This window comes from Erpetoichthys calabaricus, chromosome 14 (genome assembly GCF_900747795.2).
Source record: "Erpetoichthys calabaricus chromosome 14, fErpCal1.3, whole genome shotgun sequence".
Classification (NCBI taxonomy): domain Eukaryota; kingdom Metazoa; phylum Chordata; class Cladistia; order Polypteriformes; family Polypteridae; genus Erpetoichthys; species Erpetoichthys calabaricus.
In genome coordinates, this window is record NC_041407.2 from 90,180,623 (window position 1) to 90,201,347 (window position 20,725).

General features: G+C 39.8%; 1 protein-coding gene across 1 annotated transcript in view; it reads left to right on the top strand.

Moving 5' to 3' along the window:
* Positions 1 to 1,713: 1,713 nt before the first annotated feature.
* The window catches only part of rpa2 (replication protein A2), a 20,256-nt gene continuing 1,244 nt past the window's right edge, over positions 1,714 to 20,725 (top strand). The window contains exons 1-8 of the mRNA XM_028819468.2: positions 1,714 to 1,888; positions 2,628 to 2,725; positions 9,364 to 9,465; positions 11,017 to 11,130; positions 11,849 to 11,923; positions 12,030 to 12,146; positions 18,683 to 18,799; positions 20,507 to 20,601. Of these exons, the coding sequence (XP_028675301.2) occupies positions 1,873 to 1,888; positions 2,628 to 2,725; positions 9,364 to 9,465; positions 11,017 to 11,130; positions 11,849 to 11,923; positions 12,030 to 12,146; positions 18,683 to 18,799; positions 20,507 to 20,601 (734 nt within the window). The 5' untranslated portion in view covers positions 1,714 to 1,872. The remainder of the gene's footprint in view (positions 1,889 to 2,627; positions 2,726 to 9,363; positions 9,466 to 11,016; positions 11,131 to 11,848; positions 11,924 to 12,029; positions 12,147 to 18,682; positions 18,800 to 20,506; positions 20,602 to 20,725) is intronic.

Here is a 20,725-nt window from a genome sequence, read left to right on the forward strand (position 1 = left end):
CTGGAACAATGTGCTCTGGACAGACGAGGCAACGATAGTTATTTGACTGCAGTAGTCATAAGACATGTTTGGCAAAAAACCAAAGACACTATTTGACCAGAAGAACATGATACCAACTGTAAAGCATGGTGGTGGAAATGTTCTGGTTTGTGGCTGCTTTGCTGCATCATGGCTTTGGTAGCCCACCATCATAAAATCCACTAGGAATTTCTTATTATACTACAGGGTGCTTGAGGGTCATTTGTCAGAAGACTGAAGCTTAATGTGACAATAACCCTAAATGTACCAAGGAATGGCTTGAAAGAAATAAATGGAGAGTTCTGAATCTCATCAAGATACTGTGGGGGGACTTGAAATGGGATGTGCACACAAGACACCTCTCAGACATCACACAGCTGAAAGAATTCTGTATGGAGGAGAAATAGAAACTTCCATCCAGTCAATGTCAGAGACTACTAGGCAGTTACCTGACTTGAGGGGGGCAGCATCAGCTATTACATTCAAGGCAAGACTGTCTTTTTCCACAGATGGACATGGCATATCTGTTCATTTTTCATTGAATAAATTAGAGTAATGTCAAATGTTCATTGCTGCATCACTTTTATTTAAAGATACTGTTTAAATGAAGATCAAATCTTGTCCACATTTGATGAAAAGGGGTGTGCTTATCTTTCACATGAGTGTAGCTGAAAATTATACTGTTTACCTTAGTCTTACTTCTTTCCACTGCATTTGGAGTGCTAGGAGTCTCCATCTTTTGTGGTCTTTTGTCAGCATTTTGACCCTTCCTCGGTCAATGTCGTGCTTGAGCGTACCTCGCTGGATAATGTGAGGATGGCCCCTACTCGTTTTTTTTTTCCTAATTTGCCGTCCATTGCTGTGTAGTCCAGCTGTCTCTCTGGTAACTAAAAATAAACCCAGCGAAGCGTACTCCGGCTCTCAAATAAAGGGTCTCATACAGGACCAGGAGCTAAACGGGAGTCTCTCATATCCGTTGGAGATACTGCTGGTTAATGACGTCAATCCACTTTACTCTGGCATTTATAATCTTTTTGAATTTCCTTACTGGATTTTCTTCTGTGTGGACCTTTTACATTCTTCACGTTCGGATAGGCTTCCTTACATGCTCCGATTATTTTTAAGTCCTGAACTGGTCGACTCGAACTTAGTGTGAGTGCGTGTGTACATTTGCTCTGTGACAGCCTGATTCGTTACTGGAGCACAGTGATGTCTCCAAGACCATACACTGGGTAGGCTTCATTAAATAGACTGATAGATGCGATTTATAAAACAACATCGTAAACACAGAACATCGGCTTGCTATTGGTTTTAAGTTTAACTTTTTGTGATAAACCAGCTATTTAGCTAACCCAAGCAAGCTTGACGCACTATTATTCTCTTATCAAAGTTAGTGTTACTGTCAAAGACAAAATGCATTAAACAATACAAAAGAACCTGTACTTTAATATTTTCTACAACAGCTCATAACGCGTGAAACATGATAGGTTTTTTCACTAGTAGACGAGTAACTGATTTAGCTCAACGCACATTTTTACAAGTTTTTGTAAATATACAAACCGACCCGGGAAAGCAGATCGGCCTTTACTACTACGAACAAGTGTTGTTCGCGCGATTTGATGACGACGAAAAATGGCGAAACATAAGCAATTCTCATTGGTTGTTACTGTTCAGGATGGTGGCCGGTGATTGGTCTAGCTGTTCAGACTGCGTCTCTTGGCGGTTCTGTCTGTCAGCCTCAGAGCGCGCGGAAAAAAGTGCAGTTGCAAAGAACGTGCACTTGAAAACACTGGATGCTTTTTAAGAAATAATCCACAAAACACAGTAGGTGGAGTGGACACATTGATTCCAGACATGTGGAACAACGAAGGTAAGTGTATGCCTAGTTATAGTAGCTTTTATAGCTACTTTAATATCCTAGTATTAATAGTCGTAATATTAATAGTATCTTGATACCTGCGCTTGGGGGCAGGGCTTTGTCAATTGTCCAAGTAAAATTCTTTTCTTCTGCATATGTGAGGTGTTATTACCAGGATAACTTAAAATCACCTGTTTGACGTTACATGTCTAGGAATAACCAAAACCGAAATACTTTATAACTATTTTATCACAGCCTAATTACGGTCCTTGGCCGCGTCATCTACATAACTAGATACACTTAAACCATACAGGAATTAGGCAGATAAATAAATAAGCACTTTACTAATAAACCTTGTTTGCATGAGTGAATAATTAGTGAACTGTAATAAGCAAAAATAATTAAAGAAAGAAAGAAAAATAGACGGAGCATCGTTGCCATCTTTACAAGAGATCTTTACGGTACTTGTGAACTAAGTAATTAACAAGCAAAGTGGTTTTTATGAAAATACTAAAGCATACAAAACCTGAATTTGGCAGTATTGCACGTTTATTACATTTTAAAGAGGACACTTTTGAAGTACTAGACAAGAACTAATCCAAGGCGGGACACCTCCATTATTTTGCAGAAAACACAGCCACTTATTGAAAAAAAATATGACTGATGTAAGGAATTAAGATGCCTGTAATTTTACGAGGAAAAGGCCAATTTTTACAAGTAGCACCATAATTTTTGTATTTGGCTGCCCAAGGTTTTGGTGGAGGCTACAGCGAATCGATGGCCGGAGGCTATACACAGTCCCCCGGAGGATTCGGATCTCCAGCTGCAACACAAGGAGAAAAAAAATCGGTGAGTATTTCTTGGAGGGAAATAATACAACTGGATTATAAAGAAGTGTGTAATGCTATTCAATACTCCAGAAAAACTGCTAAATATTCTCCGCATCCTGAGCAAGATGTGAGGTGGGAAACCATTTTAGAAAGGCCTAAAATAGGTAAGGTCAGATGTTTTAAATAATAATAATAATACTTTTTATTTATATAGCGCCTTTCCCATGCTCAATAATTCCCCTAAAGGAGAATGTGGCAATGTGTATTTTTAGAGAGAATTTTTGTGAGGTTCTTGTTGGTAGTTGCAGGTTTGGTGACTTGGCCATGTGAGGTATAGTTTGGGAATCATCATCACTTTACTATTATTATTGTTATTGATATTATGTTTTTGCCTGGAGCTAACTGTTGAGATATATATATATATTTTTATTAATAAACAAGTTAAGTGACTTGCTTAGGGTCACAGAGTAAGTGAGCTGGCATGTTGCAGGTTCAAGACCATAGCTTTAGCTAATACACTGTTTGCTGATTGGGTGTCTGCCTAAGGGTAAAATGGTGAAGGCATCTTTGAAGCAATGCCCATTACATGAACTTCAGAAAACCTGACATTTAAACAAAGAAAGCTGCACTTATAATAAAACAACTTTTCTGTTTACTGTTACTGTGCCTGTGTCTTCTGCATACAGTGTATATGATGTTTATGAAAATGACACTATTGTTTCTATTGCTGTATTATTCCATCCATCCATCCTCTTCCGCTTATCTGAGGTCGGGTCGCGGGGGCAGCAGCTTGAGCAGAGATGCCCAGACTTCCCTCTCCCCGGCCACTTCTTCTAGCTCTTCCGGGAGAATCCCAAGGCGTTCCCAGGCCAGCCGGGAGACATAGTCCCTCCAGCGTGTCCTGGGTCTTCCCCGGGGCCTACTCCCGGTTGGACGTGCCCGGAACACCTCACCACGGAGGCGTCCAGGAGACATCCTGATCAGATGCCTGAGCCACCTCATCTGACTCCTCTCGATGCAGAGGAGCAGCGGCTCTACTCTGAGCCCCTCCCGGATGACTGAGCTTCTCACCCTATCTTTAAGGGAGAGCCCAGACACCCTGCGGAGAAAACTCATTTCAGCCGCTTGTATTCGCGATCTCGTTCTTTCGGTCACTACTCATAGCTCATGACCATAGGTGAGGGTAGGAACATAGATTGACTGGTAAATTGAGAGCTTTGCCTTATGACTCAGCTCCTTTTTCACCACTACAGACCGATGCAGAGCCTGCATCACTGCGGACACCGCACCGATCCGCCTGTCGATCTCACACTCCATTCTTCCCTCACTTGTGAACAAGACCCCGAGATACTTAAACTCCTCCACTTGAGGCAGGATCTCGCTCCCAACCCTGAGAGGGCACTCCACCTTTTTCCGGCTGAGGACCATGGTGTCGGATTTGGAGGTGCTGATTCCCATCCCAGCCGCTTCACACTCAGCTGCGAACCGATCCAGAGAGAGCTGAAGATCACGGCCTGATGAAGCAAACAGGACAACATCATCTGCAAAAAGCAGTGACCCAATCCTGAGGCCACTAAACCGGACCCCCTCAACACCATGGCTGTCCCTAGAAATTCTGTCCATAAAAGCCCCTCCTCGAACCGCCACCTTATTGTGGTGGAGGGGTTTGCGTGTCCCAGTTATCCTAGGAGCTCTGTTGTCTGGGGCTTTATGCCCCGGGTAGGGCCACCCAAGGCAAACTGGTCCTAGGTGAGGGATGAGACAAAGTGCGGTTCAAAACAACCTTCTATGATGAATAAAAACTTTGGACGACGTTTTCCCTTGCCCGGACGCGGGTCACCGGGGCCCCCCCCTCTGGAGCCAGGCCTGGAGGTGGGGCTCAATGGCGAGCGCCTGGTGGCCAGGCTTGCACCCCTGGGGCTCGGCCGGGCACAGCCCGAAGAGGCAACGTAGGTCCCCCTTCCCATGGGATCACCACCTATGGGAGGGGCCAAGGAGGTCGGGTGCAGTGTGAGTTGGACGGGGACCATGGCGGTCCGATCCTCGGCTACAGAAACTGGCTCTTGGGACGTGGAATGTCACCTCTCTGAAGGGGAAGGAGCCTGCTTGTGCGCGAGGTCGAGAGGTTCCGGCTAGATATAGTCGGGCTCACCTCAACGCACAGCTTGGACTCAGGAACCAATCTCCCTGAGAGGGGCTGGACTCTGTACCACTCTGGAGTTGCCCCCGGTGAGAGGCGCCGAGCGGGTGTGGGTATACTTATTGCCCCCCGACTTGGAGCCTGTACATTGGGGTTTACCCCGGTGGACGAGAGAGTAGCCTCCCTCCGCCTTCGGATGGGGGGACGGGTCCTAACTGTTTTTTGTGCGTATGCACCGAACAGCAGTTCGGAGTACCCACCCTTTTTGGAGTCCCTAGAGGGGGTGCTAGACGGCATACCTTCTGGGGACTCCCTTGTACTGCTGGGAGACTTCAATGCTCACGTGGGCAATGACAGTGAAACCTGAAAGGGCGTGATTGGGAGGAATGGCCCCCCCGATCTGAACCAGAGCGGTGTTTTGTTATTGGACTTCTGTGCTCGTCACGGATTGTCCATAACAAACACCATGTTCAAGCATAGGGGTGTTCATATGTGCACTTGGCACCAGGACACCCTAGGCCTGAGTTCGATGATCGACTTTGTGGTCGTGTCGTCGGACTTGCGGCCACATGTCTTGGACACTCGAGTGAAGAGAGGGGCGGAGCTGTCAACTGATCACCTCCTGGTGGTGAGTTGGCTTCGATGGTGGGGGAGGATGCCGGTCAGGCCTGGTAGGCCCAAACGTGTTGTGAGGGTCTGCTGGGAACGTCTGGCAGAACCCCCTGTCAGAAGTAGCTTCAACTCCCACCTCCGGCAGAACTTCGACCACATCCCGAGGGAGGTGAGGGACATTGAGTCCGAATGGGCCATGTTCCGTGCCTCTATTGTTGAGGCGGCTGACCGGAGCTGTGGCCGTAAGGTGGTCGGTGCCTGTCGTGGCGGCAATCCCTGAACCCGTTGGTGGACACCGGCGGTGAGGGATGCTGTCAAGCTGAAGAAGGAGTCCTACCGGTCCCTTTTGTCCTATGGAACTCTGGAGGCAGCTAATAGGTACCGGCAAGCCAAGCGGAATGCAGCTTCGGTGGTTGCTGAGGCAAAAACTCGGGCATTGGAGGAGTTTGGGGAGGCCATGGAGAACGACTTTCGGACGGCTTCGAGGAGATTCTGGTCCACCGTCCGGCGTCTCAGGAGGGGGAAGCAGTGCAGTGTCAACACTGTGTATGGTGGGGATGGTGCGCTGCTGACCTCGACTCGGGACGTTGTGGGTTGGTGGGGGGGAGTACTTCGAAGATCTCCTCAATCCTACTAACATGCCTTCCAATGAGGAAGCAGAGCCTGGGGACTCGGTGAGGTCACTGAGGTGGTCAAAAAACTCCTTGGTGGCAGGGCCCCGGGGGTGGGTGAGATACGCCCGGAGTTCCTCAAGGCTCTGGATGTTGTAGGGCTGTCTTGGTTGACACGCCTCTGCAACATCGCATGGACATCAGGGACAGTGCCTCTGGATTGGCAGACCGGGGTGGTGGTCCCCCTCTTTGAGAAGGGGGACTGGAGGGTGTGTTCCAACTACAGAGGGATCACACTCCTCAGCCTCCCTGGAAAAGTCTATTCGGGGGTTCTGGAGAGGAGGGTCCGTCGGATAGTTGAACCTCAGATTCAGGAGGAACAGTGTGGTTTTCATCCTGGTCGCGGAACAGTGGACCAGCTCTACACCCTTAGCAGAATCCTGGAGGGTGCATGGGAGTTCGCCCAGCCAGTCTACATGTGTTTTGTGGACTTGGAAAAGGCGTTCGACCGTGTCCGTCGGGGAATCCTGTGGGGGGTGCTTTGGGAGTATGGGGTACCAGACCCCCTGATAAGGGCTGTTCGGTCCTTGTACAACCGGTGTCAGAGCTTGGTCCGCATTGCCGGCAGTAAGTCGAACCTGTTCCCAGTGAGAGTTGGACTCCGCCAGGGCTGCCCTTTGTCACCGATTCTGTTCTGCTGTATTATTATATATTATTATTGTAGAGAATTGTTTTCAAAATACTCATTCTACAGTTTTTTTGAGGTGGCATGGTAACACAATGATTTTTTTAAAAAATTTTTTAACTTAATTTCAAAAAGTGGAAGAGGATACCAAAGTAAAACATTTTCATATATAAATTTGAACCTTCAACCCACCCCGGAATTATACAAAAGAAAACGCAGTAAAAAGTAAATTAATAAAACAAGCTGGTCACTGGAAAAACCTGGAGGCCTACACGTGTGGCTGAACGAGAGAAAAGTAAAATTTACAGACTAAGTTGGTCTATCTGTTCGCTGTCATCAATGACTTAATTACAGTAATAGTGTCTTCCTGCTTGCTGAGTTTGAGCTGATACACTGTTGATACAGGCGGCTGATGATTTTAACAGAGCTAGGCTGTAAAAGTGTCTTCAGACAGAGAAAGTAACAAGGTCAGGGTTTTTCTATCTGATAGCTATAAGATCTTTGGCTGCTATTGTCACTATTAAAATAATGCACTGTTGATGAACAGAGAGTGAGAAAGTAGAGAAATCTTAAAGGAGTAGAATGATGGGAGAGCAAGGAATAGAGACAGCAAATACAATGGATGATACTTTTGTCAGACAGGTTCAAGGTTAGAATTGATTTCTGATGCTGTCACTTGCACACTCTGTTCATGTAATTTTTCTCTGAATAGCTCCATTTTCCTCCCAGGTCACACATGCATGCATATTATTTTAAGTATTGACTGTGGATGTGAGTGTGGCCTTTATGGACTGATGTTTCACTTGATTAAGATTCCTCATCTGGAGATATAAAGGTGAATAGCTTTGCTGTGTTCCACAGTCCATTTTAAGAGTGTTCTAAAGTGCAGTATCTTATGATATGATCTTAATGATACTTAAAAGTTTTAACATGCTTCCAGCATTATTGTTAACTCTAGCTAAACAAACATATTTTGAATAAGTGCTTCTGGATCTTGCTGATGTGCCCCTGAACCATACTACTTGCTTAATAACTGTCAGAATCAATTGTTTGTTAATTAGATATATAGTTAGCCCACTAGGATTTAGAGGAGCTGTTAAAGAATCTAAAAAGTCTGTATTTTAAGGGACACTAAGAAAGCTAAGTGTTTCACAAATGTACAGCTATGTGCCAACTAATGTCAGTTTGGGCTATGTTTGTCCTCGTACAACTCAGTGTTCAGAAACAGAGTTCAAAAATCAGGAGAATGGGACAGAGGAGCTTCCTTCATGCAACATGTGTGTCTCATGTCCCTTGTATGCAAAGCAATTCCTATACTTTTTAATCATTATTTTATTGTGGGCTTTGCCTACTTACAAATAAAAAGTTTATAACTTATAACCATGTAAGCTTCGACTCATTGGCAGCAGCACCCAGTGTATCTCGCGTCTCTGGCTCTTTATAGTATTCTCTCTCTGTGTTTAGTCAAGACAGGTACAGTACAGTATCCCATATAGCTTTACTAAGTACTTTATGTAATATAGTGTTTACACAATGTCTAAATTGCATAGCATCATATTTCATAGAATGTGTCCTAAACGTTAAGTGGCACATACCTGTATATATAAAAAGTGGAATTTTGTGTCTCTTACTTTTGAACTTGTAATGATGTTTTCCAGTTTTTAAATTTAAAGTTGAAGGGATATAAAAAAAAATGTACTCGTACAGTTTGGGGAAAAAAAAACCACATGCTGTAGCTGTATCAGTTGGAAAAATAATGCATTATGAAATGCTTTTAGAAAATATTTATGAATGCACTAAACTAGAGCAAGTTAAACAAAACTGGAAATTTCTGCTTTTTTCCAGTGAAAGACACATTAATCAAAAGTAGTAACCTGTTATAGCAATTCTTGGAGCAAGGTGTGAGCCATCTCTGAATAGCATAAGAGTCCTTTGCAAAGTATACCTGTGTACAGATTGAAATTACTCATTGATGCCAGTTTACCCGACAGACATTTTTGAGAATGTGTGAGGAAAAGGCAGTGTCTGCGTAATCGTATGGATGTGGGGAGAATATAGAAACTTGAACAGTTTGGCTGGGTTTGATCCAACCTCAAACCCAGATCTCCCGAGTCTAAGACAGAATTGATAATCACTGCAGCACCACACTACCCAGGACACACAAAGCATTACCATATTTTTAAATTCCTGTAATAATGATAGCTGATTGAGTAATCCTCTTTACAATTTCTGCAACTCTATTTCCAGCATTTTATTTTGGCACATTCGTATTTAGGTTATGCAGATCTACTTTTACAGCTTCTATTCAGAGTAAACAAAACTTCAGTACTGAAGATGAGGTCTTGGTTTGTTAACGTAACCTTATGATCACTGTTTTGTCTGTTTAAAATTATATACAAGTCAGAATATGTCAGAACCTATTTATTTGCATTTTAACTGCGAGTTAATTACCGGTAATTCAGTAAATATGGACGGTTAACCATCTTTTTAAATGACTTTGTAATACTGTTTGTCTTTTGTGACCCACATGTTTTGTCAATGTATTGTTTTATAATTAAGCCACTATGAAGGTTTACATAAACTTCATCTGTCTTGCTTCTGTTTTTTAGCGCTCCAGAGCACAACAAATTATCCCTTGCACAGTGTCCCAGTTGCTGTCTGCGTCCCAGACTGATGAGGTGTTCAGAATCGGAGACGTAGAACTGTCACAGGTCAGTGTCCAATATAATTTGTACATTCAAAAGACAGACATAGTGGTGACAGAAATATTATTTTTTAAGAAATCAGTAGAATTAATTTTTTTAAGTGTTTGTTTGAAACTCTTAGTTCTTTATTTTCTCTTCATATACTTTTACATTTTTAGAACTTCAATTTCAGAATGGGATTTGCAGGTATCTTGCCAAAATCCTGCATGTTTTAGCTTTTAATTAAACAAGATACTTTGCTTCTCTTTAAAGACAAAAAAGCAGTCGCTGATTACAGTTTTATCCCATTATTGGGTTGAGTACAGAAATAAACATGCATGATTCATGCATGCTTTTAGAGTCCAGTTGTGGGACAAATGAGATGGGAATTATAATGCTATTAACTTTGTAGCAGCTCACATTTAATACAGAGTATTGAAAAGATAACTTGTTAAATCACTTGCTCTAATAAGGGAATTTAATGTTTGCATTTTTCCCTTGGATGTAATTGGCGGGGCTACAGTAGTCCATCCATCTGGCCATTCATTTTCTAACCTACTTACCCAGTTCAAAGTCGTGGGGAGCTACTGCCTGTCCTGGCAATGGTGGATAAGAGGTTGGAACCTTGATCAGCATACTTGTACACTGCAGGGCATACTCACTCACACACCCACACTTAGTCATAGTTCAATAATATAGAGGCAGCAAATAACCTAATATACATGTCTTTAGGGATTAGGAAGAAAACCAATGCAGACGTGTTTGATACTGACTGCTTTATACAGTCATTCCTAAGTGAAACCTGAGTTGGTGTTTCAAAAATTCCATAATCGCTAGACATCCCATTAATTTGACTTGTCCTTTAAATATTGCTTTTCCATATGTGTTGTTAACCAGCTAATATTTCCTGCTTGCACTGATTCAAACATATATCTCAAAACAGCAAATCATAAATCTGACGGACCTGATTACAAAAGTGTGTTACAAAAGCAGTCTTAAAAACCTTTTATAAATGTAGCATTGAAGTGAAAGCTTACTGATTAATCTTTGTCTTTACTAATTAATTTGGCACTGACATACTGAAGTTTAAATTTTGATTTTGTTGTTTATTTTTAAATGTATGGTAATTTGTTTATCAGATAGTCCATGATGATCACATCATTCTCATGAAAATGATGCTATAAATTCCCTCCTAATTTTTAGTTGTTGGTCATTGTAAGCTGCACTGGTATGATCTCTTTCATGACAAGTTCTTTATTGTTGTTACTTTTCTGCTTGTGTACATTATACCTTTTTATCAACTTCATATGGTATAGAGCTACACTTGAAAAGAATTTGCATGGAATTTTCTGACTGTTTATGCTCTGATATAATCATGTAATTATTCCTTCTCTGCTCTGCAATATTTGCTTGTTAAAAATGATCACATTCATATTAATTTGGACATTGTAATTTCATAATTAGATAGGTATAGACATCATCCATTCTTTTATCTCTATGTTTAGTGTAGTTTATGCACACTTTATCAATACTTTCAGTGCTATCAATAATTGCTTTATCAATACCAATTGCTCTCAGGTATCCATCGTGGGACTAATAAGAAATGCGGAAAAAGCTCCAACAAATATTCTCTACAAAGTCGATGATATGACCAGTTCTCTGATGGATGTCAGACAGTGGGTGGACACTGATGTAAGTATGAATGTAAATTCATATTTTATCACTAGCTGCTTAGTTTTGAAGAATGGATTTTAATTTGAAGTCAGTTTCAAGATAATACCCCAAAGAGCTCTGAAGAACCGTATATTGTTTTCAACATCATGACAAGTATAGAATGGTTGAAATAAATACAGAATATTTATGCAGCTTTTCTCCATTTGAAATAATTGTCAATCCAGTGGAGGTTGTGGGGAGCCAGGTTTAAGGCAGAAAAGAACCCAGAATGAACTGCCACGATGTTGCAGGTTATGTTCATGCTTGCAATCAGTGACACCTTGTTAACCTAAACTAAAAGACTTTTGGATGTGACAAAAATAAATTACTCTGTAAAACCCATCTCGGACACAACATAAGAAGAAGCCATTAATTGCACAAAAGATAATGGCAGGGTCCAGTTTTCCAACAGTGTTTAAATATTTTAAATATTTTGGTGCAAGAGAAGTCTTCCATAAAGTCTTCCAGAAGTCTTTTAATATATCAAGTGGGATGCATATTTAAATACATCAATAAAGTGTTATTTATTATTGATCAGGATCTTTCAGTTTTTGTACACATGAATGTGTAGCATTTCATTTGACTCTGAGCATTATCATCTGTAATCATATTCTTGACAATTATTTTTTCAAGGGAAAGCCCATTTCAATAATGCAGTTTGTTCTCACTTTTGCCCTTTGTCTTAATTTCCAAATAGGAAGCAGGTAGTGAAAGCATTGTAATCCCTCCAGGAACATATGTTAAAGTTACAGGGCATCTCCGTTCATTTCAGGTAAATACCAGCTTGAAAATGTCCTTCTTTCTTCCATGTAAAATATTATTAATAGTTTATATATACACAGAAACTTTTAAAATATTGTGCACTGTCATTTTTCTAGGGTAAAAAGAGCCTTGTGGCATTTAAAATTGCCCCTCTTGAGGATATGAATGAACTGATTTCCCACATCTTGGAAGTGGTCCAAGCCCATATGATCCTCAGCAAGCCACAGGGTATGGTAAGTGTCAAAAATATGTTAGCGTTGGCATACTTAATAACTTGTTCACAAAATAAATATCTGTATATGTGGTGTTCTTCCTTTTACACTCATTTTTGTTTATCTTAAATGCAATGTCTGAAATTTGAATAATAGTTATTAAATTACACATTAAAAGCTAGCAGATTCAGAATGTGATTAACCAGTCCTTATATGGCTATGACTCGATCAGCATAGGAAAAACTGTAAGTTTAGTTTTTTGCTGCCATTGATTGAAATCCTGGGGCATTTTTTTAAACAAATAAAGGCATTTTTTTAACTAAAATGTCAAAATATAAATAATATATTGAATCGGTCAAAAGAAAGTATTTCATGTAAGTCAAAATTAATTAAAGAGCTTCAGACTGAGGACTCATAGCATGGAGAGATGTCAAACCAACTGGCGCAGACAACCCTTAATCCTTCCCATGTCCCCACTTCCAGACCTATAGCGTTCCATGGGGTGCTGCCTAGCCTTACTCCTTTCCACTCTCTGCCATTTCCCTGCCTTGTGGGGGAGTCCCTCCAGAGTATGTTGGTTTCTCCTGCTCCCAGGCTGCTCTGACAGAGCCATCCTCGGCCCCCTTTTGAGCATCAGCCATATGCCCCATCCCCAGGGCTCCATTCCCATCAGCCAGCTTCCTGTGGTCGCATCAGCTCTCGCTCGCTCCTCCCTTTTTCTCTGTCCTTTTCTTTAACCTCCTCTCCTATCCTGTGCAGGCTTCTCTTACACTAACTTGATTAGTTGCAGGTGAGATGTGCCACTATCTCTGAGGAGGGAATGAGGCACCTGACAGACACTCGCACGTGTGTACAATCAGCCAGGAACCCCAACCGCTTGTGCACACCCGCACCCGATTCTGAGTCTGCACACTCTACAGGACACGATTGTTTATTTTAAAGTGCCCTGCCCCACGGACTATTCATCACAGATCCATAATAATACCTGAGATATAAAGATAGTGTAACAGCAGGCATCCTGACAACAGTGATGTAGCCAAATGAGCAAATGCTACTGGCAAGTTAGAATGAAAAGATTACAAAGGCCACAGGAGAACTGCATTGCAACTAATTAAGGTTGCATTAGATAGAAACCTAGTTTGAAAAAGTTATACTTTAGGTTAGTTTCCTGAGAGTATCATGCAACTGATTTGTGAAATGGAACAGATTACCAATTTTTAGTGCTTTATTTTTTTCTCCTCCATTTCTTTCCAAATATTTTATTAAACTAGGTATTTTGTGTTGAGTGCCCACAACTACAAATGTACAGAGTTAGATTAGTTTTCTCTAGTTAAGCCCTGGTGGACCAGTTTGGCTGCTGGTTTTTGTAACACTCAATTTCACAATCAGTGACTCATTTTACCTCTAAACTCTTGCTGTTTAATTAGCTTTTTTTTCTTTTATTCTGCATTCAGAACATAGCATCAATATGAGATGCCCTTCTGTATGACATTTCCAAAAAATTTAGAAATCTCCTTGCATTTTTACCATAGTTTTTAAACACTACAGTCTTTTGTCATTTTTCCTAGTCACTCTATTTTAGCTACGTTTGCTCCATTAATTGTAAAATAACAATGACAAGCAAAAGACACCAAGGCAAACGACACTGGAAGGCTGCAGCCTCTTGTAACTATTATGCTTATTAGTAAATAACAACCTAAATAAACAGAAAACAAGAGAAAACTAATTAAAATTGCGATAATGGGTGGTATATTGGTCATTTTGATAGTGTAATCACTAAGGAGCAGCACTGTACCCCAAACCATAGACACAGCAATACCCAGGAAGCTTCCAGGTTCAAATAAAGAATTTTTATTCGACAGAACACCTTCCACATACAATCAACAGCAAAATGCACCTTACACAATCCTCCTTCCCCCTCCAAAAAAGTGTTGCCCACTGCCTCCTGACTCAGTTAAAGTGAGGCAACAGGCTTTCTTTTGAAGTTGACCTGTGAATGTGTTCCAGTCCCCTGCCCAAATCGTCCAGAGCACTTCCAGGTTGTGCAGAATTCAAGGTAGTCCGTCCCTGGTAATATCATCTGGCGGTCCCCAAAGACCCTTGCAGGGCTGGATATCCGGACTCCCACCTTCCGGGTATCCTGATCGACTTTAGCTCTGAGGAACACTGCCACCTCCTGCTTCCATTGAGCCTGTTTGTCCAGTACTTCCATTATAGCCTCCTGACTGGGTAGGAATCCTTCCTTTATGCCAGCCAGGATTCCGGTCCTTCCTTCTTGGCACCTAGAATAGTTGAAAGTATTCTGCTGGTGGTGGTATTATGGTTTTTTGTGTTTGCAGCAGGTTTCACAATAGTTGGTCATAAAAGGAAGCAGCCCATTTTATGAAAAAGAGTGTGTATGTAGTGAATATGAGAAGGCGGGAGAGGGAGAAGTGTTTAAAAAAACAACTTTAGATAAAAGAGGAGTGTTAAAGCTTCGTTTTGGTGTGTCTGTGTCAGTAAGTGTTAAATTACTACCCTAAGTTCTTGTCTATAAGCCGGACTCATGTATTAGCCGGAGACTAAAAATCATACGAATTTTTAAAATAAAATCGTATCATAGATAAGCCGGACTCATGGATAAGCCGAACGTACTATAACCTATAACTAATAGAAGGGAGGGAGGTCAGTGGTCTCACTCGCGCCCATTTAATTTCTTTAAGGGGGGAGAGAGTGTGAGATATTGCCGTCTCTCTCACTCCCCGCATGGCGCGGTTGGAGTGGCCGGAGCGCGTTTTTCTGCTCTGGGCGTCGCCGAGTCAACACGAGCGCGTAGCGGTCATTTAAATTGTGATTTTATATGTAAGCATATTTAAATATATATCGCGGATTTCTGCGGACAATGGGTCTTTTAATTTCTGGTACATGCTTCCTCAGTTGGTTTGCCCAGTTGATTTCATACAAGGGACGCTATTGGCAGATGGCTGAGAAGCTAGATTGCTTACTTTTCTGTCAATCTTGCGCTGACTATCTGTGATCCTGACGTATGGGGATTGAGCAGGGGGGCTGTTTGCACACCTAGACGATACAGACGCTCGTCTAAAAATGCTGAAAGATTATCTTCACGTTGCTATCTTTTGTAAAGCTGATTCCTGAAAAGACATGCTGCACAGTGCTTCGCATACTTAAAAGCTCGAAGGGCACGTATTGATTTTTGACTGAAAAACAAACTCTCCCTCTCCCTCTCTTTGTCTGCTCCTGACGGAGGGGGTGTGAGCTGCCGCCTTCAACAGCTTTGTGCCGCGGTGCTTCGCATACTTAAAAGCCAAACAGACATATTGATTTGTTTCTTCCTTTGAAGAGGAAGATATGTTTGCATTCTTTTAATTGTGAGACTGAACTGTCATCTGTCTTGTCATGGAGCACAGTTTAAACTTTTGAAAAAGAGACAAATGTTTGTTTGCAGTGTTTGAATAACGTTCCTGTCTCTCTACAACCTCCTGTGTTTCTGCGCAAATCTGTGACCCAAGCATGACAATATAAAAATAACCATATAAACATATGGTTTCTACTTCGCGGATATTCTTATTTCGCGGGTGGCTCTGGAACGCAACCCCCGCGATGGATGTATAAGCCGGACTTATGTATAAGCCGATATTCTATTTTTTCATTTTCACAACTTTTTTCCTTAGATAAGCCGCGGCTTATTGACAAGAACTTAGGGTACTATGATTCTGTATGATTTTAGAATTTTTGTCCTTTACCCTGGATTGTTTCTAGAACTGGACTCTATTTAGATGGCAAGTTTGCAAAATTTTAAATAATACATTTGCTTTAGTAGTTGTTGCAAAGCTGATTTTCATAAGAGTTCTAGATGCGTGTGTTGTTTGTATAATAGCAGTTGCTCACCCCCTGCTTGAGTTTATATGCGGTGCTGATAGTAGTGTTAAGAATTAAATAAAAACCATCTACAGGTATAATATTTTGAGCTGTTTCTTTTATTGTGAAACCAGAGTTTATTAATGTGTTTTGTTATTGTTTAAATGAGTTTTAAAGTATTAAAAGCAGTTCAGAGGAACAATACTGAATATTTTAGATGGTCTTTCTGACCCAAGAAAGACCAAATAAAATATGATGTGCTATTGATATTTAAAAGTAGTCACTGAATTTATTTATGTCCTATGAAGAATTTCCCGAAACTATGTATCAGATCAAAGTATGTGGTAAGCCAAAAGTATTAGTCTGCATTTAAAAAAAGAAAAAGAGAAGTGAGTACAGCAGAAACACCAGTGTGTTTTTCAAAATCGTCACGTTAACCATGAGTTTAAGATAGGTGCAGAAGACATTATGGCTAGATTATTGCTTAACTAAAAGAATGAAAAAAGGCCTTGCATGCAGACATGTAATAAAGTATCTTGTACTGTACTTTTCAAAATCCATAAATTTAAGTCGTAACTGACCAACAATTAAAATACCCAGATATTATGACACAACAAAAATATTCAGATTTGCATGTAGTAGTTTGATCTAAGAAGGAAGACTTAATGAAACTTTGCCCAGGATTTGGAAGCATCTGCTCAAACACTTCATTGCTTGTTAAACTTTACTGTAAATGATGCATACTGTATTTAGGCTGCTCAAACATAGTTTAACATGGTAATCGATAAAACATTGTTTTCATGTACCAGTTGGTTTGCTCTGAAATACATGTTCTTAACAAAAGAAATTAAAATGATTACATTCAAACGGAACTGTGTAGAATTAAGAAGCTGTCTTCACATATATATTAGGGATGGGATTTGTGTAGGATGCCACAGTATGAGTATTATTCAATTGTACTTACTGTAACAGGTAAACCCCTTGATTCATTTGGTCCCACACAGATGTATTCTGTATTTGTGGAAATTGATTGCAGAAATATCAATAATCTCCAGGGTAATGTTGGGAAATAATGACTGGTAGTAAATAATATACATTTAGAAAAAATAACAGTGTGTATCTGTAGGTGCATCCTACAGAACGAAGCACTTGAAGTAGCATTGTCAAGCAATGGGTGACATTAGAATGTTTAAGATGAAAGTTTGTTTTAATTTATAGTAAAATTATTTGAGCTACATAAATGTATGCTGGGATGAGGTACATGCATACCATTAAAGTTTTAGTTCTATAATCCATTAATAAACTACACAACTACACAAGCAAAGCATTTTAAAAATTACTCAGTATTCGAATATTGACCAAAGTTCTACATGTCAATTAACCAAGAGAAAAAAAATCTGGGAAAGACATCTTGCTTTGTTTTTCCATCTTACTTTGTTTGTTTTTCACATTTATGTTAAGGACATTAGCATTTTCAGGAACTTTACAAGAACTTCAGCACACAGTTTCAGCTGAGATTTTTTGACCTGTGAGAATGGAGTTCTAAATATGGTATAAAAAAAGCTCTCATGTGCTCCTGTCAGCTGTTGTTGAAGAGACTGTCCTAGTTATAGAGTTTGCATGTTTCATATTAAGATTTTTGTTCACTGTAATGTGATGAAAACTAAAATAAACCCAAAGGCTTAACTTAAACATGAACAGAGCGTTGGTATAGGAATCTTTCCAGCAGTAGTAACATTTGAGTGATGCCATTTGTAGGAATGTAGAACACATTACATTTTTTATGCAAAACCAATTAGAAGTATTTTGCTTTTTTATTTACACCCCTACTGATGGCAATTCCAAAGTTGGCAAAATGAAAAAAAAATCTTGATACATGTCTATAATGTATTGATAATGTATAGTAATGAAAGCTGTTACAATATACTAAGGGGGAAATTCAGATTCTGTCAAGGTAAAATTAGGAACAAGCATGGTGATATCTGAGCCACCAACGAATCATGAGATCCTGGTCTTCTTCAGACTCCTGTTAAATATATGTCAATGGTATATTTGAAAAATATCAGTTCAACAGTGGTATACCTAAAGATAATGTATTAATTACAATATTAAGTAGCTGGAACACAGGCGCATAAAGTTACCTCTTTAATATTGCACATTAAATTTGTGGTGGGACTTGAACCAATAGCATTTTTGTTTGAAGTCCAATGTGTTAGTCCACCACACTAAACTGAAGATGTATTAAACAGAAACCAACCTCCATTAGACGTAACATTCTTTTATCTGCTTAATCCAATTTTGGGTCGTGGGTCATTTAACATGTACACACCAACATTTGTTGGGAATGAAAATTCTTCAGTTTTTTTTTTGTATTTTGAGGATATAGAGTAGAAGATATTCTTATGTATGAGAGCAATTTCAACATTTTTTTTTAATTAAAAGTCTTATAAATTTTACGAAAAGATGAAGCAAATACTTTCACTTTCATGGATATTTTGAAGTCTCTCTCAGGTTGTGTGTGGTATAATGAAAGTATTACTATTTTAAAATAACACTTTGTATGCATTTGCAATAATTGTATTTACATGTCAATATATGTGCAGAAAGTTTGCTGTATACTGTATAGTTAGTATTAATTATTAATAGTTACATTTGTGTATTGCCTTTAACTTGTCTGTCATTTGTTTTTCATTTTGCAGACTAGTGGTAATAACAGTATTGCCATACCAGCTCGTACTGGTATGACAAGTATGGGGAACAGCTCCATGGTGACTGCTGACAGCTCAATAAATGGCCTAACAGCACACCAAAGTCAAGTGAGTATAGGTGCCTTATAGTTTTTTGAAGATCTTGATTTTTCACTGAATGTTTTAAATATGCAGATGTCAAAGTCATCTATTTATAGGACGTTTTCCTTGTTGTTTTTTTAAATATATTTAAAATCTTTTGCATCTTCGTATTTGCTCTGTTTTCATCCTGCTGGCCTACTCTGTTTTAAATCCAAGATGTGATCCGTTTATGGTGTTTAAGTTTTATATTACGCATTAAAAGAGAGAATATTTTAGTGTCTTAAATGGGCCTGGGAAAGTTAACACTTTAATTTTTGTGATCAATGCGGCCTGTTTAACGCATTAAAAAATATTTTTACATTACAAAACAATAATACAAATAAGTTAGGTGAGTAATTAAAGAATTACATACACATCCAGTATTGTATTTATATGATGCCTTTTAAAATGTTTGTGAAATAAAGTTTTCATTTAAAGGTTTACCATTTCGCGTTATGCGGTTCACGACATTAGGCCACATGCCATCACGTAGTACTGGTGTCTGTTTTCTTGACTTATACATATTGACATACTGTAGGTGCAGGAAGTGGGAGAAAGGGGGTGCCACAGAAACACTTTCTCTCTTTTTTTTTCATTTCATGTTTCTGTAAGAAGATCAAATCTTTGTAATATTGTATAAGTGCTAAATAAGTTAACTTTGAGTGGCACTAAAACCACAATAAGTCTCTAGTATCTCTGTATTTAACTCTCCAGTCTGCCAGCCAGCTGACAGTGCTAACTGCCCTGATATAATGACAGCATTATATGAAATAGAAGTGTAAATAATGGTTGTCACCGCCCATTATTCCAGTTTGCAGTATCTTCACTAATGTATGCAAAGAATGCAATATACCATCCAAGTAATGTACAGTGTCAGTTTTTAAGCAAGATGGCATCTACTGTGCCAGGAGCAGAGGTATAGGCAGAGCAGTGTTTTCCAACTTTTTCTAACCCAAAAAATCCCAAGGCACAAAACGATTCTACCAATCACAAAAGCATTAAATGTCTACACTTGCAAAACTGTCTGTAAAACAGCGATCACAGAGCTGATTTTATGTCGGCTTGTCCAGGTAGTCCGGTCATCCTCAGATGGGTCTTGACCACTTGAGGAGTGGGTCTCTCTCAGGTCAAGACACAGGGGTACTATACTGTTATTTACACAGTGCACCAGTTGAAAAAACTGGTGTAGAGTGTAATTATCAAGTTGTTGATGGTGTTGAACAATTGAGGAGAATATTTACAGAGTTTTAACACAAGTTTTAATGTATGCATATTCTTTAAATTAAGTCAGGCCTCAGTAGTGCATTAAAAGTCAGCAGTTGTTTCGATCGTTTCATTTTTACTTCAACACGTCTGTGTCTCATATGTTATGCTAGTTTGATAATTAATGCATTGGCCTCCTTTTCTTATTGCATTCTTTTCAGCTTGCCTTTTAGAAAGGCATTCAAATTCAGGTTGTACTTGTTCAAGTAGTAGCAGGTTTAAGGCGATTGTTTAAGTTTAAACTAAGCCATTAATTTTTTTTAATTCCTTTGTGTTGATTCTACATTAAATTTACTTCATGATTTATATATTAATTTTATGACATGTTTTAATGTTACATGTGATTAATCACAATTAATTACATACATTAATGCAATTAATTAGTTATTTTTTTTAAATCGATTCCTAGTCCTAGTCTTAATTCTTTTTCAGGTTCTGAATTTAATCAAAGCATGCCGGGATGCCCAAGGGATGAACATCAATGAGATAAAAACAAAGCTTAAGGGAATGAACATGTCTGCCATAAAGTGAGTTTCTGATAAATATTTAAGACCTGACATGAATTTGGAAATTGCTGTCTAATGTTGGAGTTTGCATGTTCTCCCCGTGTCTGCGTGGGTTTCCTCCGGGCGCTCCGGTTTCCTCCCACAG